This window comes from Lontra canadensis, unplaced genomic scaffold (assembly GCF_010015895.1).
Source record: "Lontra canadensis isolate GAN:19392208 unplaced genomic scaffold, GSC_riverotter_1.0 scaffold33, whole genome shotgun sequence".
NCBI classification, from domain to species: Eukaryota; Metazoa; Chordata; class Mammalia; order Carnivora; family Mustelidae; genus Lontra; species Lontra canadensis.
The window spans coordinates 7,655,719-7,679,181 of record NW_022631027.1 but is presented as its reverse complement, the minus strand read 5'-3'; the positions used below and the strand labels follow the sequence as shown (position 1 = coordinate 7,679,181).

At 46.0% G+C, this 23,463-nt stretch overlaps 1 protein-coding gene across 1 annotated transcript in view; it reads left to right on the top strand.

Annotated features, from left to right (window-relative positions):
* Positions 1 to 23,463, top strand: part of ABCA4 (ATP binding cassette subfamily A member 4) — a 125,327-nt gene that overhangs the window by 80,242 nt on the left and 21,622 nt on the right. The window contains exons 27-40 of the mRNA XM_032867270.1: positions 2,204 to 2,469; positions 4,750 to 4,874; positions 5,341 to 5,439; positions 6,238 to 6,424; positions 10,853 to 10,947; positions 12,411 to 12,443; positions 13,772 to 13,877; positions 13,986 to 14,060; positions 14,290 to 14,459; positions 16,124 to 16,301; positions 18,171 to 18,286; positions 19,239 to 19,386; positions 22,460 to 22,583; positions 22,931 to 23,060. Coding sequence (XP_032723161.1) covers positions 2,204 to 2,469; positions 4,750 to 4,874; positions 5,341 to 5,439; positions 6,238 to 6,424; positions 10,853 to 10,947; positions 12,411 to 12,443; positions 13,772 to 13,877; positions 13,986 to 14,060; positions 14,290 to 14,459; positions 16,124 to 16,301; positions 18,171 to 18,286; positions 19,239 to 19,386; positions 22,460 to 22,583; positions 22,931 to 23,060 — 1,852 coding nt within the window. The remainder of the gene's footprint in view (positions 1 to 2,203; positions 2,470 to 4,749; positions 4,875 to 5,340; positions 5,440 to 6,237; positions 6,425 to 10,852; positions 10,948 to 12,410; positions 12,444 to 13,771; positions 13,878 to 13,985; positions 14,061 to 14,289; positions 14,460 to 16,123; positions 16,302 to 18,170; positions 18,287 to 19,238; positions 19,387 to 22,459; positions 22,584 to 22,930; positions 23,061 to 23,463) is intronic.

Below are 23,463 nucleotides of genomic sequence, written 5' to 3'. Positions count from 1 at the left end.
TTTACCTCAAAATTTTTAGCCCTTTATACTTCATAGAGCATGTAACATCCATTGTTTTGATTGTCACTATAATTGCATGAGGCCGCTAAGACAGGGGTTAGCCCCATCTGGGGGAAACTGAGTTCACACAGATTGGATGACTTGCTTTGAAGTCAAACAGGCTTCTGAGTCTTACTTCCTGGCTTTAGCTCTCAAACTAGGACCAAGTCCACACTCTCACTGCCTCCCATTTTTCAGATGGCTAAATGCATATTTTAATTGGCTCAGTTTTAGAGGATGACACTTTCTGATCTTATCTCCAAAGTCTGAAGGAACTTGTAGCTATCCATTGGGGTACCAAGTTTCAAGGTACCAAAAGGCTCAGTGTGGCCTCTAAAGGCGTGGCTCACAGCCACTGACCACTAGAGGGCAGCAGGAAGCCAGGAACAAATAGGGCTCTGACTGCCCTCCACTGGCACCCTCAGATCTTGCCTCCACAGTGGTCTCCAGTCTGGATGGGCCATCAGAGAGCAAAGCTCATGGGATCCTACCAGAACAAGGGCCAACCACAGCACACAATACATCTGAGCTCACGGGGAACCTTAGTGACTCTGTCAGTTAAGCACCCAACTCTTGGTTTCAGCTGGGGTGATGATCTCACAGTAGTGTGATCTAGAGCCCTGCATTGGGCTGCCTACTTAGCAGGGAGTCTGCTTCTTCTCTCCCTCTCCTTCTTCCCCTCTTCTGCTCACACTCTCTCACTCTCTCTTTAAAATAAATCCATCTTGGAGCGCCTGGTGGCTCAGTTGGTTAAGTGACTGCCTTCAGCCCAGGTCATGATCCTGGAGTCCCAAGGATCGAGTCCCTAGTCGGCCTCCCTACTCAGCAGGGAGGCTGCTTCTCCCTCTGACCCTACCCCCTCTCATGCTCTTTCTCTCTCTCTCATGCTCTCTGTCGAATAAATAAATAAAATCTTACCAAAAAATAAAATAAATCTTAAAAAAAAAAATCTGACCCCAGATTAGGGAAAGGAGGCAGGAGCACTGGGGCTCTGGCACTAGGTCATGAGTGAGCCTGAGGAAGCCAGGTTGCTGCATTGCAGGTGTCCATGAGTGTTAATTGGAAGGATGACTGGGCTGACCCAACTCCCTTTGCAGCTGCCCTTGTGCTGGGGGACTTTAGGACAGGTTAGGAAAGCAGCTAGAGACCAACCAGCGGTCCTCTAGGCTCTCCCTTTATGTCAAACAACAGTTTCTACAAAATTAATATTAATCAGTGATGATGAACTATAGCTTCAACATAACTAATGACTTGCAGTGAGTAGTTCTTAAAGCATATTTACATATCAGCTTGTTTAATCCTCATAACAATCCTGTGAAATGTTTTCATTTTCATTTTACAGAGGAGAAACCTCGGATTCAGACAGTCCAATTCATGCATCTAGTAAGAGTCAGGATTCAAACCCAGGTCACCTAACTCTTAGCCTTTCCACCACTTCTCAGTGGCCTCTAAGAATTTAGAAAAAAAAAAAAATCAATTCTGACTTTTACTTAAGTCCACAGGTTACACATGAATATATTTTGCTGTTTAAAAATTCCAATAATACAAAAAAGGCTAAAATCACCCTCCTCCTTCATCCCCACCCCTTATCCAACTCTCCCCCTGCAGAGGTAACTTCTATTAATAGTTGGTGGGTGTTCCATGAGAGCTTTGCTCTTATATCTGTATGTGTGTATATGTGTATAATATATAATTTGTTATATATGATATACGTGCTCTCTAACACAAAAGTGATCTTATTACACATATTGCTCTGTAACGTTGATTTTTTTTTTTACTTAGCTATATGTTTTAGACCTCTCTGTCAATGCATTTATATGGTCTTCTCTTTAGCTACTGTAGAGAATTTTTAAAGGATTTCAGGTAATTCTGTCTATAGATGATTTACACTAAAAAATAGAATCATCATTTTATTTTTATTTATTTATTTTCTTTTTAGTAGGCTCCACACCCAATGTGGGGCTTAAACTTGTGACCCCTGAATTTAAGAGTCATAGGCTCTGCTGACTGAGCCAGCTAGGTGCCCCCGAAACAGACCTGGCCTGATACTTTGTTGCTAATTTAAATGGAAGGGAAAACCAGAGCAGTAAGAAAATAAAGAGCACATGAAAGCCATACCCTGCAAGTACTTTTCTAAATTTATTATTTCAATCTTCCAAATCAGGTGGCACTCGACAGAAAAGAGAAAACGTCAGCCTCCAACACCCCTGGCTGGGTGCTGGAGATAAGGCCAGACAAATTCCCCAGGGCTCCGATGGCTGCTCTGCGGAGCCAGCTCCTCCCCCGGGGGGCCAGCCCTCCTTGGAACCTGAGCCTGAGCACCGCAGCCGGCTCAACACAGGGGCACCCCTGCTCCTCCAGCATGTGCAGGCATTACTGATCAAGCGGTTCCACCACACTGTGCGCAGCCACAAGGACTTCCTGGCCCAGGTATTACTGTCGGTCCTTGCCTGCGCTTGGCTGCTGGTGGCCAAAGCCTGCCTGCCCTCTCCTGGCCTTTCCCTCCTCTCCTGGGCTTTCTCCTGTTGGAGCTTCAAACAGGGATGGGCACATTCTTTAGGTCTTGTTGGCTTTGCTTGCTCCTTGCCACCTTGATTTCGATTCTTAGTAACATAAAGATTCTTCGTGTTCGACCTGCTTAGCAGAGAAAATAATAGTGAATATGTGAAGACTGTTTTCATTTCTACAGTGAAGGGTAAAGTCATATTTGCATTCACTTTTGCTATGACCCTACATGACCCTACATATCAACGTCATTGGCCTCTTTTTTCTTTTTAGTCTTTTCTTAAATTAACTTCTTAATTTTAACTCCAGTATTATTAACCCACAGTGTTATGTTAGTTTCAGGTGTACAATACGGGGAGTGATTTCTGCAATTCTGTATGTTACTCAGTGCTCATCATGACCAGCACACTCCTCAGTCCCCATCACCTATTTCACTCCCCACTTTGGTAACCATCACTTTGTTCTTATAGTTAAGAGTCTATTTCTTGGTTTGTCTCTCTCTCTCTCTCTTTTTCTTCCCTTTGCTCATTTGTTTTGTTTCTTAAATTCCACATATGAGTGAAATCATATGGTATTTGTCTTTTACTTATTTCACTTAGCATTATACTCTTTAGCTCCATCCATGTCATTGCAAATGGCAAGATTTCATTCTTTTTTATGACTGAGTAATGTTCTATTATATATGTCTCATGTCTTCTTTATCCATTCATCTACCCTTGGACACTTGGGCAACTTCCATAGTTTGGATATTGTAAATAATACTGCACTAAATACAGGAGGACATGTGTCCCTTTGAATTAGTGTTTTTGTATTTTGGGGGTAAATATACAATTCTGCACTTACTGGATCATAGGATAGTTCTATTTTTAATTTTTTGAGGAATCTCCGGACTGTTTTCCACAGACACTGCACCAGCTTGCATCCCCACCAAGGACTTCTTTTCCTCTACATCCTTGCCAACACCTGTTTCTTGTGTTTTTCATTGTAGCCATCTGAACAGGTATGAGGTGATATCTCACTGGGATTTTGATTTGCATTTCTCTGATGATGAGTGCTGTTGAGCATCTTTTCATGTGTCTGTTGGCCATCTGTCTTCTTTGGAAAAATGTCTGTCTTGTCTTTGGCCCATTTTTAAATTGAATTATTTGTTTTGGGGGTGTTTTGTTGTATCAGTTCTTTATATATTTTGAATTCTAACCCTCTATCAGATATGTCACTTGTAAATATCTTCTCCCACTCCCTAGGTTACCTTTTAGTTTTGTTGATTACTTCCTTTGCTGTGTAGAAGCTTTTTATTCTGATGTATGTTCAATAGTTCTTTATTTTTGGTTTTATCTCCCTTCCCTCAGGAGACATAACTAGAAAAATGTTGCTATGGCCAGTGTCAGAAAAATTACTTCCTGTGCTCTCTTCTAGGATTTTTATGGTGTCAGTTCCCACATTTAGGTGTCTTATCCATTTTGAGTTATATCTGTGCATGCTGTAAAAAAGTGGTCCAGTGTCATTCTTTTGCATATAGCTGTATAGTTTTCCTAGCACCATTTTTTGAAGAGACTGTCTTTTCCCCATGGCTTATTCTTTCCTCTTTTGTCAAAGATTAATTGAGGGTTTATTTCTGGGCTCTCTATTGTGGTCTAATGACCTATTTTTCTGTTTTTGTGACAGTACCATAATGTTTTGACTGCTACAGTTTTGTAATATAACTTAAAGTCTGGAATTGTGATGCCTCCAGTTTTGTTTTTCTTTTTCAAAATTGCTTTGGCTGTTCAGGGTCTTTTGTGGTTCCATACAAATTTTAGGATTGTTTGTTCTAGCTCTGTGAAAAATGCTGTTGGTATTTTGGTAGGGATTGCATTCAACCTACAGATTGTTTTTGGCACTCTTTTTTTTTTAATATTTTTTAATTTTTTAAAAATATTTTTGTATTCAGATGCAGAAACCAACAGACACAGTTCACTTCTGGCTGAACATTGATTGGCTACCTCAACGCTCAGTGTTAGCCTACTTCATTCATTCTTCAGTGGCGACCAGAACAGTCTGTTTTCTCCTACACATCTTGCCTTTGCATGTCTTCCCTGATAATGTTCCCCAGAAAACTGACCTTCTGCCAGATAAATGCTTAGAAGAATGAGAGTGTGTGTGTTGGGGGTGGGGGGGTGTCTTTAGCATACCACAGCTCACATTGCCCTGTTTATTTTCCGACAGATTGTCCTCCCAGCCACTTTTGTGTTTTTGGCTCTGATGCTTTCCCTCATCATCCCCCCCTTCGGTGAATATCCGGCTTTGACCCTTCACCCTTGGATGTACGGGCAGCAGTACACGTTCTTCAGGTGTGGAGATTCATCCCTAAAGGTTATCATTCACCCCATGGGCTGTGGGGCTCCCAGGTCAGCCTGCTTGGAGGGACCTTCCCCTTTCCACAGCAACCAATGTGGAAGGGGGCCTGGACTGCCCTCCAAAAGGAAGTTAATGTACCTGTCACTTGGGAAAGGTGACCCCAAGTGGACAACGGGGACTGCCAGGTGTAAGGAAAGACAAAGTAAAGGTTGGGTGAGTAGGTTGAACTCCATCTTTTTGAGGCACAGACATGATACGCCAGCAGATCGCCGGGCCTGTGGGGGCAGCACCCTCCCTTCCCAGCACCCTGCAGCCACCCCCACGCAGCGTTCTGTGGTTTGCATTCATGCCCAGCGTGGAGCAGCCATTCCGTGCATGTCTGTCAAGTTGCATGTTAGCTGCTTTGTCCCTTTGTCCCAGTCATGCATCTGTCAAGTAAGCCCCTCTCACTCTGTCTAGTTTGGACCAGCCAGGCAGTGAGCAGCTGGTAGCGCTTGCAGACGTCCTCCTGAACAAGCCGGGCTTTGGCAACCGCTGCCTGAAGGAAGAGTGGCTTCCGTAAGTCCCTGCGCACCCCTGTCCTCCCGTCAGCGACTGCCCCAGGGGAGCCCTGAGGGTGGGATCCCAGGCTGGCAGGTCAGAAGAGGTCCCATCTCCATCCCGCTCTCTGTTACACAGGTGCTTCCTCATCCCTGACATTCACCCTCCTCTCCTTCAACACCCAGTGCAAGGGTGTCCCCACCTCTTAGGAATCCCCTGCATCACTGGGCAGCTTTGTATTTCTAGAATTCCCAATATAGAAAGTTCCATACTAAGTTGACATATGTTTCCCACAGTGTATTTGAAAGGAATCTGAACAGGGAAAGGAGGGAGATGGGGGATGTGCTATTGTTTAATTGGACCTAGAATGGCATTAATTACATAACTTTCAATTGCTGTAAGTACAGAGAAGAGAGTTACAGAGGGCAACTGAAGTCCAAGAATCCTTAAATTTCAGTATAATTGTAATGGCTTCTCTCATTCAGTAGTTTTCAGAGCTGTAGGTAAGGACCCAAACAGATGCAGCTCCAACTCCTCTTTTATTTGTTCTGTTTCTCAACAGCTAGAGGTACCAGGAGGACGAAGGGAGATAAAACAGTCCACAAAGTAGACAGTTATTGCTCAGCCTAGTCAATCAACAAAATTCTGGTCTTGAGTTTTTTTGAGCAGAAATTAGCATCCAAGAATAGAAGAAGAAAATACGTGGGTCTGCGGAGATAGAGGAAAGGCTAAGGAGAAGGTTGGGCACTATTTCTCATTTTTAGGGATTTTTATCAGCTGGAGCTACTTGTGAAATATTTTCTTGCCTTCCATGAGGGAGTACCCCTGTGTCAATTCAACACCCTGGAAGACTCCTTCTGTGTCCCCGAACATCACCCACCTGTTCCAGAAGCAGAAATGGACGCCAGAGGACCCCTCGCCCTCCTGCATGTGCAGCACCAGAGAGAAGCTCACCATGCTCCCTGAGTGCCCCGAGGGCGCAGGGGGGCTCCCACCCCCTCAGGTACCTCGACCCTCCATGGGAAGCCAGTGGCCCTGAGTCTGCCCATGACAGCAGGGATTGGGGAAAAGGCACTGTGCCTCCTGAGTTTCTAGCTGACTAACATTTCAAACTGAGAACTGAGGGAGGGCCCAGAGGAGTCCTCGGGTCCTCTCAGAGGGACATGCTTAAAGGCACTGTCTCAACTAGTTGTTCCATTTTCCACCAGGCACTCCCTCTTCAGTCTAATAAAAAAAAAAAAAAACTTTAAAAAATATACTAGTCAGGTTGCCTGGGTGGTTCAGTAGGTTCAGCATCTATCTTTGGCTCAGGTCATGATCCCCTGGTCCTAAGATCAAGTCCTGCATCGGCGTCCCTGCTCAGCAAGGAACCTGCTTCTCCCTCTGCCAGCTACTCCCCCTGCTTGTGCTCTCTCTCTGACAAATAAATCAAATCTTTTTTTTTAAAAAGCATTAAAAAAAGAAAAAATATATGCAAGTCATGTGTGCTCGTTACAGAAAAATTAGAAAATATGGTTAAGTCCGAAGAAAAGAAATCATCCTATAATTGGAAATAACCAATAACATTTGCTTTTTATCTATACAGGATTATATTCAAAACACTGTTTTGAAACCTGCTGTTTTCACTTAGAAACATATCATGAACATCTGTTCATGTTAATAAATATATACACATCATCACTTTTAATCTCTGCATACTGTCCCACTGTTTAATTTGTTTAACCTCTCATCGATCATGTGAGTTTTCAGTATTTTCCATTTTAAACAATGTAGTGTCCCTTCAAATACATATGTATTTGCACACTTGTTAACAACCTAATTAAGACATTTGGCACATGCTGTGTAACCAACATGCATACACTGCTTGCATGCATACATGTGCGTGTGTACACACACACAAACATAGCCAGTTACCTACATTTTTCACTGAGCAGCATCCTCTTTTGGGAGTTCTTTTTATTTAAGATTTTATTTATTAATTTGTGAAAGAGAGGGAGGGAGAGAGAGATCACGAGCAGGCAGAGAGAGAGGTAGAGGCAGAGTCCCCACTGAGCAGGGAGCCCAATGTGGGGCTCACTCCCAGGATGCTGGGATCATGACCTTAGCCAAAGGCAGCCACTTAACTGACTGAGCCACCCAGACGCCCTCTTTTGGGAGTTCTGAACTCCTTGATGTATCACCCCAGTGAGCCTCTCCCAGGGGCATCAGAGATAGTGAAAGGGGTCAGAGAAGTCTTCCTTTGTCTTCAGTTGCTAACAAGCCTCTCAGCTGACTGGCACGGAACTGGGCCTTGTGTGGCCTTCCCTAATGATCTGCCAGTGAATGAACGATTCCCCGATAATCAGCGTGTCCCAGTGGGATGAGCACCAGCATTGGTGTCAGAGAGCCCCAGGCTAGTTACGTGGCCTCTCTGAGCCTTCATTTCCTCATTTATAAGTTAAAGATAACTACTTATTTCATAGTGTTATTATGAGAAATCAATGAAATAATGTGGGTAAAGGAACTATATTATTTAGTAGATTCCGCTCAACTGAAGACAACCTCAAACTGACCGTGGATAAAATAAGACACAGTTTGTATCCCTCTCAAGTGAAAGTTTATGCAGGCAGTCTGTCACATTGTGTTTTGTTGCTTCTCCCTGGTAAACACGCCTTAGCCTCATTGGCCAATCTGGCAGAATCTACTTTCCTGGTAGCGGAATAGAAGATGAAAAGAGTGCAAAGTGTACAGATGCTCTATCTTTTAAGGAAGATTTCCAGAAGCTACCACATTGCACTTTCTCTTATACACGATTAGCCAGAACTAAACATCAAGAAAAACTGGAAACTCTGTAGTCTTTATTCTGGGAGGCCTTGAACCTAACCAATTAAAAAAAAAAAAAAAAAAGTCTGTTACATGGCATACCCAGAAGGGCAGAGCACATAGTGGGGGACAACTAAATTTTGCCATAGCATCAGTCACAGCTGCTGGCCTATAAGTGATTCTGTGTTTGTGAGCATCCTCCTAACTTTCTCTCTTTTTATTTGCTAAAAGCATATACCTTTATATTTCTCAAGCAGTACGTTTTCCCTTTGAATCACAACTCAGCCACTGCAGCATCACAGAGATCTCAGAAGAGGGAATCAGGGAGCTTGTTCCAATTCTCTGTACCCCAAGAGGAAGCTTTGCTTCTTCTGGGATGACTGAGGGAACCTGCGGCTGCTTCTGTTCAGATACATCAGGCAGTGGGACACAGCACAAGAGTCCTTGGCTGGGAACACAGGGGAGGGAGGCGAAGCAGAGCTACGTGGAAATTCGTTTCCTCAGTGGATCCTCCCTTCAAGACTTCCTGCCTAGCTTAGGAACTTTTCTTTTCAATAATTAGTCCTTGGTTCCTGGTGGGAAAATTTAACAGATCTCCATAGCTAGAGTCCTGGAAAAAGGCAAGCCAGTCCTGTGATTGTATTTTTTTTTTTTTAATCACTCCTGCATTTCCTCACTATCACTGATGCTTCTCTTGGGAGCAAAGTTGAATCTCAGGCATCAGCTCAGGAGATGCTATGTGTATTTGTGTGTCTTTTACACACACACAATACATGCATGCTCACAGTTAGACCCACTCACCCCACTCATTCAAGCACACTCTCCTGTTCAGCCTGGAATAAAGCCAAAGTGTATGGGCTTCCCTCAGAGCCAGTAAATTGTACACATCAGAAAAATTGGGGTGGTGATGTAGTCTTCCCTAGGGTTCCTTCCTGTCCTACCAGTCTTTGAATGGTGGCATGTCCTGATGTGGAACTGCTCCATTCCTGACTTCTAGAATACACAGAGATCAAGTTGTAGGAGTCTTTTATTTGGTAGAATTTTTAAAAAATAATTTATCACAAATTACCAGACACCAGCAACTCTCCCAGCCTAGTTTCTACCAGGGTAGCATGGCAGGTCCCCTGGGTGCCATTCTTAGCTTAAGAAGCAGGTGATAGAGTGAAAAGAGCAGGGCTAGGGAGACAGACCAATGTGGGTTCAAATCCTAGCTCAACCCCCTATAACTTCTGTGACCTGGTGCAAGTTAGCTGAGCTCTCTCGACTTCGGTTTCTCCAACTGTAAATTAAAGCAACAGTTCTTCCCTAAGAGTATAATGATTAAGGGAGACAATGAATATAGAGCATTTAACAAAGTGCCTGACACACAGTAAGCATTCAGTAGATGCTAGTTCTCCTAGCATTGGAGGAACCAAGTGAAGAAAGTAAATTGAAGAGAAGTAAAATGGGAAAGGGGTGGGGGAGGCAGAAAGTGTATAAGAACAAAAAGAATGGTATGTGATGGTATGTGCGATGTGTTTTTAATTTCACCAGAAATATCCTTAGCTACTCTGAGTAGTGCCCTTGACACCCCAGGTTCTTGATTGACCAGAACTGCACCAACACTATGTAGACCCAAATTTAAGGTAATACTGCCACCTGGTGGCCAAACTCTTGCGCTTTTTGAATCATCCAAAGGTGAAACCAGATCTGTTTTAAAGGCAATCTGTAAATTGTAAGGGACTGCCTGAATTCCTTCATCCGTGTCACAAATGTATTGTTTCACCTACATTTCAGGTACATTCCAGGTACTAGAAAGTCCCTGCTCTCTTAGAATTGATATCACACAGAGAGGTAACAGATTAAAAACAAGGAAGCAGATGAATTGGAAGGAGAATGTGAGATAGAGATGCAGATGAGAAGATATTGCAGCAGTAGGTTATGATAGAGAGTGACTAGAAATAGAAAATACTTCCCTGAGGAGTAAAATGTAGGGCGATAACTTGAATGATGATGAACTATCCATGCAAAGTTGTCCGGGCAGAGCAATGTAGGCAGAGGGCAAGGCCAAGTGCAGAGCTCCCTCAGGAATGAGGGATGTACAGTGGAGAAACAAAGAGAACAGTTGGGGAGGGTGAAGAGTAAGGAGAGTGGTGGCCAAAGGGCTCAGAGAGCAGGGCATGTCCAGACTATGACTGTGTCAGCCTTGATGATGATCCTCAGAGGAACCTAGGGTTTATTGGAATGGGGAAACCAAGGACTGGGGAATTCTGATCTACATTTTTAAAGCTCAGTCTGGCTGCTGAGTGGAAAATGGATTTTAGAGGGCCAGGGCGGAATAAGGGAGGCCAGTCTGAAAGTTTCTGTCGACGTCCAGGTGAGGTCTGAGTGGAGGCTTGCACTAAGGAGGTATTCCAGAACTGGAGCAGTGGGGATGGAATGGAGATTTACTTTGGAGTTGCAACTATCCTATCTTGTCAATGGATTGGAGAAAAGAGAGGGATCCAAGATGGCTCCACATCTTTAATGTGGGACTAGGGATATGCCAGTGCTTTATTTAGTGTCTTCCCAGCAGCTGAGTCCATAAATAATTTTTAGAGAACAAGCCACAGATTCCAAGGTGACTAACATAGATATCGCATTGCCTCAGAGAGTACAGCGCAGCACTGAAGTTCTACAAGATCTTACAAACAGGAACATCTCTGACTTCTTGGTAAAAACATATCCTTCTCTTATACGAAGCAGGTAAGAAGAGATTCTTTCATAATTTACAAGCTGGCTCCCTGTAGAAAGTACTAACTAGAGACAGAAGATAATTTATTCTCACAGCTTATTGGCAATCAGGGCAGTGAAATTTTATTTTTCCTGATTTACCCGAAAAAGCAGTTGAGACATACATAAGTAAAAATGCAACTTAAAATTAGTTTTGTTGTCATTTTTCATTTTATTTAGGCCAAGTAGTTTTAAGTTTAACCCATGCACCATTAAAAATAAAATAAGAAAGCCCACAATGCACCCAGTAATGCAGCCTCATGTTTTAACTAGTCAGAATGAGAGACAACATTTTGAGGGGAGAGTAAAGGAGAAAAAAGAGAGAAAAGGAGAGAAGCGAGGGAGAAAGGAACAAATCAGACCAACATAGAAAAAAAGCAGTGTGGGATGGCAGCCTGTAAGGAAGGCCACAGGTTGGCCAAGTTTGGGTCACCTTGTGGCGCCCTAGCTATAAACTCTCCTCTGAGTCCCTGCCCTTCAGCGTGCCCCGAGTTCTTCTGTGAGCGCCCCCTTTTGTCAGCTCCGCAGCTGCTCCTCTCTGGCTCCAACAGGGGATGGGCAGTGTCAGCAGCCGCTGTCAGAGCTTGACAAGAGCATGCTCTAGAAAGGGAGCCTTGGGGAGCCCTGACTCAGTCCCCGTGTGCTCTGGGGCCTCATAATAAAACACATACTATCTAATTGTCATAGTCCTTTCAGTTGCTTCCTCTGCCAGGCCCTGAACAAAGGATAAGCCGACTCGGTTAACTAGAACACGCTGTGGGGAGAGCCGCTGCTGAGAAGGCAGTGCCAAGCCAGCACTAGCAAAATGAAAAAACACCATCCAAAGCACAAGAATAAGAGCAGTGTGCATAGTATTTATTTAATAATGCAATAAAACCACAACCATCCCAAACTTTGCTCTCAGCAGTAAATTTGCAATATGGAATTCTGTGCTTGATGACAGTGATCGTTGACAGGGCCTGAACTGTGAGGTCTAGAATTGGCATCTGCTCATTACTTGTCGTTTTACTCCTGACTGGCTGGAAGCCAGTCTCTTAACTTTGGGCTTGGACTAAGTCAGCACTTCTCCCCAGTGTGCAGGTGATTAATATTAGAGTCTTGTTTGTGCAGGGTGGAAGATGGGAGGGCTGCAGCCTTCTTTCCACACACTGATATAGTGGTGGCCCCATTTTCTGGGTCCAGATGGTCTGACAAATGACCTGACCACAGGACCACCCAGAAAGCCCAGAATGCAGGATATGACTTGGAGCACAGTCCTTCCTCTGCATGTGCACTTGGGCTCCGCCTCTGGGCCTGGAGGCTTCCCCCTTGTTTGGATACTAGGAAATGCAAAACTGCCCCCGCTAGACAGAGCGGCCCCAGTGAGTGTTTGGAAAGAAAGTTAACACTACCGCCTTCCTTAGGGGACTCATTGTATAATTTGTTTTGGCTTTTAGCTTGAAGAGCAAATTCTGGGTCAACGAACAGAGGTAAGAAACTACTTTTGTAAGAAATTAAAATCTCAGATTGATCCATTTAAAACAACTGCACATTAAAAAAAAACACACCTGGAGCCACATGGGCTGTTCAATTACGTACTCAGGAAATCGCAAGTCATGTCCTGAAGGCTATGTGGCTAAGCAGTAGATCTCCTTGGAGAATATATAGGGGAGGTGGTGTTCCCTTAAGAGGTGTTCCAGAGCATTCCCACTCAGAGGGGTTTCTAAAACCTCACAAGGGTAACAGTGGAGAACTGCAGTGACAGGACCTGTAACCTAAGCCCCGCCACTCCGTGGCCCATCCCTCTTGAGCCTCAGGGAGTCCAGCCCAGTCCCAGACTCACCCCATGCCTGGGGCATTCTCGAATCTCAAGTGGTTTCAGAGGCTTGGAGGAATATTCTAAGAGTGATCTGGCCTCCCATAGTCCCTCAGCAATAGGGCCTCTAAAATGAATGCAGAGATGATATTAACTTGATTTCCTAGGTGGATTTTAAACCATGAAATGGAAATCCAGCCTTTAGAATTGTTCCCTAGAGGGAAATGTGGGGCCTCAGTTGAAGCAGAAATGGGGGGTGGGGCAGTTTGAGCCCCTGAGAAATAAAGTTCTCTTCCTCTGCCTTGCCTAAGCAGCAGATTAATTTTGTTCTGTCAAGGAGTTCGGCTTTTATCCTGCCACTGCAGGGCTTTACACCCAAGAGGGACAGGCCCAGATTGGTGTTTGAGAATGATCACTTCAGACTGCCAAGCAGTGTGAAAGATGGGTGAGAGCAGGAGAGATCCAACACTAGGACCCCTGTTCAGGTTCTAACAGCAGAGTTAGGGCAGGGGATCTGCAAAGCACAGGAGTGGCACCAAAAAGGAATCCTTGGTTGGGGTGTAGGTAAAGTCAGGGAAGACCTCAGAAAGAAGATGACATATGACAGATGAGCCCAAGTAGGCCAGGTGCTCAAAAAAGGGCAAGGCACTTCTGGGAAGCTAGCAGCCCCACTTTGGCAGAGATGCCAAGGCAGCCTGGACCAGTGGGGTCTCTGGAAGTGATCTGACATGGCTGGCTTATGCTGCTTGAGGGAAGGCATGAGAGGGGCAACATTGGAGAGGGGGGCAGAGACCAAACTCAGTAAAGATTGGGACTTATCCTGGAGGCAACCAGAAGGCATTGATAGTTGGTTTGTAAAGTGGAGCCGTGTTGCTGACTAGTCCGGACAATTCTCCCAAAGTACACACTGCCCTGCAGAATCCAAGAGAGCTATTGACAGGTGTGAAGCACCACAAGCATGGTTCGTGACCCCGACTTGAGGACTTCTTGTTCCCTTGTCAGGTACGGAGGAATTTCCATTGGAGGAAAGCTCCCAGTTCTTCCCATCACTGGGGAAGCCCTTGTTGAATTTTTAAGCCACCTTGGCCAGATGATGAATGTGAGCGGGGTATGTAAACATCTTGGAGATTTGGGTAGAACTTCTGATGTGCTGGTTATCATGAAACAAATATCATGAGTGTTAAGTGGAGAAAAAACCCCTTGTGCTGTTTTCTAGGGCCCTATCACCAGAGAGGCCTCTAGAGAAATGCCTGCTTTCCTTAAACATCTAGAAACTGAAGACAACGTTAAGGTACTGGTCCTGCAATCTGCCCTAGAGCTAAAAATTCACGTGAGCTAGTTATTTTAGTTTTATTTCTCCAGCTTAATTACATTCCATCCCTCCTCCTGTTGAAATCTAGCCTGGAATGTCTTCCAGCTGCCAAACCCTTCCTCCTCCTCCTCACATTCTTTCTCCTGCAGCTCATTTTTTCTTTAAACAGCTGTAGCACAGCCTAACAAAGCCCATCTCTGCTCTGTAGGTGTGGTTTAACAACAAAGGCTGGCATGCCCTGGTGAGCTTTCTCAATGTGGCCCACAATGCCATCTTACGGACCAGCCTGCACAAGGACAAGAACCCCGAGGAGTATGGCATCACCGTCATCAGCCAGCCCCTGAACTTGACCAAGGAACAGCTCTCAGAGATCACAGTGTAAGCTGCCATGGCCCCCAGCCTCCCAGCTCTCCCGTAGCCCTCTCCCCTCTTGGGACACCCCAAGAGGATTCTCACTAACGTGAGCTGCTGGGCAGGATGGCAAGGTTGTTAAATCAGGCACACACAAACATGAGACTTTCAAGTGCCTCATGAACCAAATGGCTTGGCCATTTTTTCTCTTCGTATTTATTTGGAAACTAAGCATAGATTTGGTTCTCTTGCCTTTTGGCTCTTAATACCAAGTTGCTCCCGGAGCTTGCACAAATATTCTCCTTACCAGTTTGCAAAGTGACTGCCGGGAACTAGGAAAGTGGAGCCAATCTTTCATCTCGTGGAGTAATCATCTTAGATTCCAGGAATTTCCCTCAGAAGGCCAGGCTTTCAAGACGTCAACAGATCCTTGCCTTCCTCAAGCTTGGGCTTTCACTGCATAGCTTCAGGCAGGGAAAGATACCAGTCCCAGGCAATCTGTAGTATGTGTGCACCATTTGGGGCCTATATTCAGTGGGGAGGGCTTCGTGAGTGCAAACTTCTGGGACTGTGAGGGTCCTCATGTTCCTATCCCAGTGTATTCAGTGCCCTCAACACTCGCCCCGAATGTGCCATGTCATGGGCTAAAACTTGGGCCCTGGTCCCCTGGGGCCTTCCTTTGGACACCCTCTGAGGCCCTCAACTGAGGAAGAATAGTCTCCTATGCCAGTTCTCACTCAGCCGAGGTTTCTACATCTGCAGCCCAGCCTCTTGAATCTGAAATAAGAAATAAGTCTTCTGTGGTTATAAAAACAGTACATAAAAGAGTATATGATTGTTAAATAAAGTGTATAGAACAGAGTTTTTAAAAACTTATTTTCTACAACCCCCCCACACACAGTTTAGGGTCTTGCCTCTAAACATTTTGTGTTTCCTTCCAGTTATTTATTCTCTCCTTCCTGCATGTGTGGTTTGTGCCCTTTGTAGTTTCAGCAGGGCTGTGCCTGACACACGCAGTGCCTCATGGGAATTAGTAGGAAGTGCTCTGCTCTCTGAGCAGGCACTGTCCCAGGTCAGCACCCCGCTCCTACGTGACGTGCAGGTGGGACTCAGCCACACCTGCCACCTTAGCCACACGCTTTCTCAGAGATCCAGGAGAGAGTGAAGAGAGCCAAGCTCCTATATGACTGGCCTGTTCTCCTTTCACTTAAATTTACATTATGAATATTTCCCCATGTTGTAATATGTTTCTTGAAAGTGTGATTGAACAGGATTTTGCAGACCATGTTGTCTAAACAGAAAATCCAAGACTTATCTATAGACAAATTATGAGAAGTAATAAGAACATTGTAGTATATGAGATTAATATAAGAATCCATTTCTGTATACCAACAAATAATTAGAAAAGGTAACAAAATTTGTGTAGATTATTATATTAACATGAAAAATGTTTGATATTAAAATTAATATTAGTATTCAGTAGTATCATGGAATAGGAAACCCACAGACATCCACGTAACCTTGACCCAGTTTGACTAGCTCAACTGAGTGAAACAACAAGCTTCCAGGGGATTCTGGAGTTGATTACCTGGAGTTGGGTGAGGTTAACTGAGCCTGAGCCTACCTTCGTCCTTCTCCAGCTTCTGCTCCTCCTTCATCTCTCTCTCACCATGTCTCTCATCCTCCTGCAGGCTGACCACTTCGGTGGATGCCATGGTTGCCATCTGTGTGATTTTTGCCATGTCCTTCGTCCCAGCCAGCTTTGTCCTTTATTTGATCCAGGAGAGGGTAAACAAAGCCAAGCACCTCCAGTTTGTCAGCGGAGTGAGCCCCACCACCTACTGGCTGACCAATTTCCTCTGGGACATTGTAAGTGTCAGGTCATTGCTTCCATGGGCCCACGGTGGGCAGGTATTTGTCTGGTCTGACTGAGGGGACCTAGTGGGGTGGGCTGTTGCCAGGTGCTGTGATGAGGGCCTTGTGGGTTCGCTGTTTCTTGGAAAGGCACAGAATTAGGAGCCCCAAGCCAGGGAAGGATGTGGGGCCAACTAAACAGCTACTGAGTTGGGGCTTTGCTTGCCCTGCCCCAAGGGACCTTCTGACCCACTGAATAATTAGTGAGCTGCAGACATGAGGCTGCCTTTCCCAGGAATAATCTGGGGCTGAAGAGGTAGTATCGAGAGCTCCTTCATCCTACATTCTCTTCTTACATCCTGATCCACCCCTTAAGGGGGAAGGATGGAACTTCTCCTGAGGTAGAGTCACTGAATAAATATAGGATATGAGTTAAATCTAAATTTCAGATAAAATAATGATTTTAGTATAAGTATATCCCACCTGCTAAATACTGTATGCATACATATTTTTAATAAAAAATGAATCAGTTGTTTATCTGAAATTCAAATATAAATGAGCAATCCTACATTTTTATTGGCTAAATCTGACAACCCTATCCAGTGGCCTTACTTTGCTTTCCCAAAGTAACCAGGCCTCCACCAAATCAGATTAGCCACCACTTTAGGGAATATAAGAAAAAATTATTTATCAAGTCAATAGCAGACCGCCACCTCTCTCACAACCAGGATTATTGGGGGCAGGAAGGAGTCAGGATGATTTATCTTATGACAGACCACAGGGTCAAAATAAATTGGCAGAAAAGCCTTAATTATAATGTAGCAGAGGTCATTATGACATCAACTCCAGTGTTTTCTGGGCACTGTGGCTAACAAGATCCTTTGTTTTATCCCAGCATTCTAAGATTAACATGAGTCTCCATTTCGTGTTATGTTAAGAGATATCATGATGGAAACCAACACAAACAACTTTTTCATGGTGGTTTTGAATAATGATGACAAATACTAGGGCTTATAAACACACGGTTTCTTTGATCTTAGCTTCCTAACCACAGTCATCACTGAATAATACAAAACCAGAAACCGTCAGTAGCAACTAAATTCGTTCTTCTCTATCCTATCTACCTGAGAAAACACTTACAAACGTACGGGGAGGAGTCAGAATCCTCAGGCCTCACTTTGGATAAGAATTTTAAGCATGAAAGTGCTGGGTTTTGCATTCTACTTTTTTTCTTTTTTTTTTTTTTTAATAAAAGATGAGGATTGTAGAATTTGTACTTTGGGTAGACCCATGCATGTGCCTAGCTACAGAGATCTCTGAGCCTGAGCAGAAACGTGCATAGAAGTCTAGAGTGGGTGTCTGGTGGGAGGTAATGCTAGCTACTGTGGCTGGCCACCTCTCCCTATCTGTCCTAATGTCTTTAGAACTGAATTGTGTAGGAAGGGAAGAAAAAGGATAAAGTGATAAAAGGCCTCATGAAGTTCAACTATTTGTTCAATAGTTCAAATACTATTTGAACTTCATGAGGCCAAGGACTAAATATTTTGAGGTTTTCTGTATTCAAGAGACATGCTTAGAAAGTAGAATCAGTAGGACTTCATGACCAATTAGAAAGAGAAAAGAGAAATACGTGGATTTTTAGAACTCATTCTCTCAAAGACAGACTGTAGCTTCCCTGCACTGGGAGGTGGGAGTGGGGAATAGTAGGAGGCCTAGGGACAACTTAATGTGTGTCGGCTGACCAAGAACTGTTTAGACAAATACAGTCAGAATCCCAGACCATTATAAGTGCTGGAGGAGCCTGCCCCCCGACCCCCATTTTATGGAACAGGAGACAGAGGTCCTGAGAGGTTGAGTGTCTCGCTCTCCTTTTCTCTCTTCGAGATGAATTACGCTGTGAGCGCTGCTCTGGTGGTGGGAATCTTCATCGGGTTTCAGAAGAAAGCCTACACTTCTCCAGAAAATCTCCCTGCCCTTGTTGCCCTGCTCATGCTGTATGGGTGAGTTGTTTGGGTCATTAGCTAATGCCACCCAAAGGGAAGCGAAGAGAGGTGCGTGCTCTTCTGACAGGAAACCAGGGTTTCTGGTAGCCAGGTTAGCACCCTCCGCAGGGTGTGCTGCTACCGACCAGGAATCTGTTGCGGACTCCACGCACGGAGCTGCTCCTGAGGCTCAAATGAATCTTCTTTCACTCCAGCTGGGGCCTGACCAGGGTCTGGGAGTCCCTCATTCTCCCATCCCTCACCCGTCTCTGATTCTCATTCATCCATAGCCAACCTGTCCATCTCATTGTCTCCTGCCGGACTGGCCAAGAGTTATTTGCACATGGAAGACTGCAGCTGAAAGCTGCCCCTGAGCCAGGACCAGAGGATGACACAGGGATTAAATCCCATAGAATCATAGAGCAGGACATGCAACTTTATACCCCGGCCTACTCCCCACTGTGTATGTACCCATGTACAAGTAATTATCCCATCTGGGCCTCAGTGTCCTCATCTGTAAAATGGAAATAATGACACTTGGTCCTTCCTGTGAGGGCCAGTGAAGTCTTGCCAGGGCGATGGTCTCTGTTCATCTCTCTTAGAAATAAAGAATTCAGGAGCCAGGACTGTCAGTTGTGAAGATGAGCCTCCTGGGATCTCAGCTTGGCTTTGGTGATCCCAACTAGAGTGGGAAGAATTGCAGGTAGACACAGCCCCTCTGCCTGGTAAAAGGCATGTTCACAGCCACCATCTCACTTGCTCCTCACCAAACTCCGGTGAGGTAGCCAGGGAAGAAATCACTGTCTCCCTTCAAAGATAAGGAATGAAGACCAAGGGACGGAGCTGCTTTCTGGTCGTCCTGGGACCCTCACCAGGGCAGGCATGTCCCCTCGTGTGGGGGAATGCATTATATCTAGTGGTACAGAGACTGCAACTCTGTCGCACTGCATTGTGTCATTTCCCCTCACAGATGGGCAGTCATTCCCATGATGTACCCCGCGTCCTTCCTGTTTGATATCCCCAGCACAGCCTACGTGGCCTTGTCTTGTGCTAATCTGTTTATCGGCATCAACAGCAGCGCCATCACCTTCATCTTGGAATTATTTGAGAATAACCAGGTGAGCATGACTTCTGTGGCTTCCTTGTTGGATTACAAAAATATTAGAGAGTGTCTGATGGTCAAGCAGAGCCAGAAGCAAATACTGTGGCTGGACACCCTTGGTGCATATGTGAATGTGTCTTCCTCCTTTCCTCCCTTTCTCCATCCTTGCTGCTTGCCTCCTTCCCTTCACTTTCCCTCTTCTTCCTCCCTCCCTCCCTTCCTCCCTCTATTCCTTCCTTCCTTCCTTCCTTGTTTTCAGTTAAGCTCATTTAACTCTATTTGTGTCCTCTGAGTCTCATGGTCTTCTGAGCTTGTTTTGCAAGCTATAAATGACCTTTTGTGATCCCAAGCTTTTAGATTTTCTTACTCCTTCAGAGTTTCCTTGGTGACTTCAGGTGTTAGGTTTTTCTACACACACACATTCACACATACATGTGTGAGTGCATTGACGCGATTTCAAAGAAATGAAAAGGCCTACAAGGAAGTCTCCTTCCTGCCCCCGTCTCCCAGTCACCTGCTTTGCTTCTCCAGAGATGACCTTTCATTTCTGTTTCTTAGGTGTTCTGGCAACAAATAAGCAAATGCATAAATTTTCTTTCTCCCACTTTCTTCTACATATAGTAATGGAGTAACACTTATTATTCTATATGAAACTTAATTCTGAGGATAGGGTTAGAAATGTTCGGTGCTGAGTGAATCACTTTTCTGAGCTATGAAGTACAGTTGTCCCGTGCATGCTCCCCAGACGTCTCCTGGCCCAGAAAGAGCCGGCCAGGCTAACCCCTAAAACAATGGCAGCAGCTCTGGGGCTGTCTGTGCGCCCCACCCCCACAGCCAGCTGTGTCTGAGCCTGGGTTTGGCCAGCCCAGACCGGAACACTCTCAAGCCCCAGCAGGCCTGCCAGTGGCCTCTCTAGCCTGTTCCTCCCTCACTAGGTCTTTGAGTTCAGAGGGTGCACACCAGCCAGCACATCAGCACTGCTGTCCTGTGACCCCTGTCCCCACTCCTGCCTCTGGGCCCTGCTGGGAGGACCTAAGGCACTCTCCACTTACCCCTAGCCCCACGGCCTCCTGAGTGATGCTTCCCCAGACCTTGTCAGACTTCCTGCAACAAAAACCCATTTGTCCCATGACTTACAAAAAAATGTACTATGTCACAGTCAGAGAAATGGATGGGAAAGAACACAGACTCTGCTGATGACAGAGCCTCCTGGCAGACTGAAAATGCTCCTCTTCAGAACTGTTTGTCACGGGCTCACAGCCCACTGTGTCTTAAGAGATTGTGTTACTTCAGAAAAATTAAAGAGTAAGCTCAAAGCAACTCAAAACACTCTCCCCGCTGAGGGCTACACTCATCTAGCTGACATTTCCAGAGCACACCCGCTTCCCCTGCAGAAAAGCTGCTTACTTTCTTGTAAGTCCTCAGAGAGGCAGATGCTACAGAGATTCCCCTATCCCTCAGGAGGCTCCCAAGTCCCAGAGCTGCTGTCCCCACTGAATCAAGAGGCATCAACTAGGTGAACACCACGTAATGATGGTGCAGGCGTAAACCCATGTGAGCTGCTTATCCTACCCTGCAGGAACTCCCAGGCCAGTCTAGAAACGACCTGTGCCCCAAGCTAGGAACCGATATGAACCACAGTACCTGACATTCCGTAGGACAGCATGTGATAGAACAGCAAGGGAAGGAGACAGATAAAACACTGCAGATCAGAATGAGCTAAAGTGCTAAGCTACAGGGCTCAGGAGAATCCGGGCAGAGGAAATTCCGTTGAGCCTGGCCTGGAATAAGAAGGATTTTATTAGCCCATTTAATAAATAATGAGGTGCCTACTATGAGCTAATCATTGAGTAAGGAGGACCCAGCCCCTATCCTCCAAAATAATTAGGACCCAGTCCCTTTCCTTCAGAGACCAGTGGCTAGCAGGGACAGCAGGCAAAGTAAGAAGTACTTAACCCTGTGACAGTGTTGTAAATACTAACAGAGAGAAGTAGGTATTTTACATAGAAATCTGAAAAGGCTTTTGAGAGAAGGGATTATTTGAGCTAGGTTTTTTTTTTTTTTTTAAAGATTCTATGTATGTATTTATTTATTTATTTATTTGGGAGAGGGAGAGAGAATCTCAAGCAGACTCCACTCTATGCATATAGCCTGAAGTAGGGCTCAATCTCACGACCCTGACTTCATGACCTAAGCCAAAACCAGGGGCTGGATATTTAATGGACTGAGCTACCCAGGCATTGCTCCAGCTAGCTTTCCAAAGTTCTGGAATCTTCCAGAGAACAGATGGGGAGAGAGCATTCTTTCCTAATAGCAGTCATTAATAGAAGCTAGGGGCACAAAGGCCTAAAGGCAAAAAAGCACTGTGCTGGGAGGAGGGGGGCGGCCATGGTGAGGGGAGTAAGAGAGGTCATGTGAGCAAAGATGTGGGGGCCAGAAGGAAGCCAGTTGTGCTGTAGTGGTGGGGGTGGGGGGTACAGATTAATGGGCAGCCTCTGCCCTCTTGGTCGGAGGCTCTGGCCAACACTGCTGGGCTAAAGTAGCAACCACCATCTGACCACCTGAAAACAAGTCCCCCAACTCAACACACACACCAGAGAGTCCCCGTCCCATTTTTCTACTGGCAACAGCCACAGACACCTAGCTGTCCTATGGGAGCTGAGAAGCAGAGCTGGAAGACACACAGGGCCCCTCTCCCCTCTAGCACAAGCAGGGCTAAGAGCAGATGCAAGAGCCTCAGAGGCTCGTCACAGCTCATAGCTGCACCACAGGAGGAAGAGCCTGGGCTGCACTCCCAGCAGCTGCTGCCTCTCCCAGGAACAAATGCCTTGGAGGGCTGGTATATAAGTGAGTGTGCTGTGACAGCTCCCCAGACAGGCTGCCTGCCTAGTGGCCCCTCCTGTGAGTATTCCAGAACCTCCATATCTACGTGACAGATCCTTCCTGTGGCCAGTCTGGCTGCTAGGCCCCCTCCATCTGCAGGCCTTACCCTGGTCCTACCCAACGAGGGCCTCCAGGCCCCACCCTGCTCAGGAGGGGCAGGTGGGGTCAGTCCCCACAACTGACTGCCCTGTTTTTCTGTGTTTCAGACGCTGCTCAGATTCAATGCCGTGCTGAGGAAGCTGCTCATTATCTTCCCCCACTTCTGCCTGGGCCGGGGCCTCATTGACCTGGCGCTGAGCCAGGCCGTGACGGATGTCTACGCCCGGTTTGGTGGGTGGCCTTTGAGGCCCCAGGTCCTCTGCACAGGGGCGGGCTACCGGGGGAGTTCCTATGCCAGACCTGCAGCCTGGGCTAGGGAAGAGTACACCTGGTGGGTCTGGGAGTATACTTCTGCCCACAAGGGATCAACTGCCTCTGTCTCTGTGGCTGAGGAGCCACAGGAGATGTCAGCAGCAGGCTCCAACTCTTCTCTGCTCTGACTAGAGCAACTGAGCGGGGGCCTGGGTCCAGCTGTCGCTTACTCCTTTGCATCAAGCCTGGTCCAGCTGGGCCAAATGGTGTGACCAGGTCTCTGGGGGCAGCTGGGGCAACTGAGTGGACTTCATTCCTGTCCACAGGTGAAGAGCACTCCGCAAACCCATTCCAGTGGGACCTGATTGGGAAGAACCTAGTTGCCATGGCCGCAGAAGGGGTGGTGTACTTCCTCCTGACTCTCCTCATCCAGCACCACTTCTTCCTCACCCGATGGTACGTTCAGGCCGCTGCCCTAAGGCTGCCGAGGGTGGCGCCTTGCATCTGTCCGTGGACTTGGCTTCACATCCATGCAGTCCTCTCTTTCCTCACCAGCCCCTCTCCACAATGGTTCTTCACACCCTTAAAGGCTGGCTTGTTCTGAATAGCACAAGGACAGAGACACTAAAATAGGCACTTTGGAATTTGGAAGAATCTAAGCTTGAAAGTATTTAAAATACAGCTGTTTTTTTAAAATATTTTATTTATTTATTTGACAGAGATCACAAGTGAGCAGAGAGGCAGGCAGAGGGAGAGGAGGAAGCAGGCTCCCCGCAGAGCAGAGAGCCCGACGCGGGGCTCGATCCCAGAACCCTGGGATCATGACCTGAGCCGAAGGCAGAGGTTTTAACCCACTGAG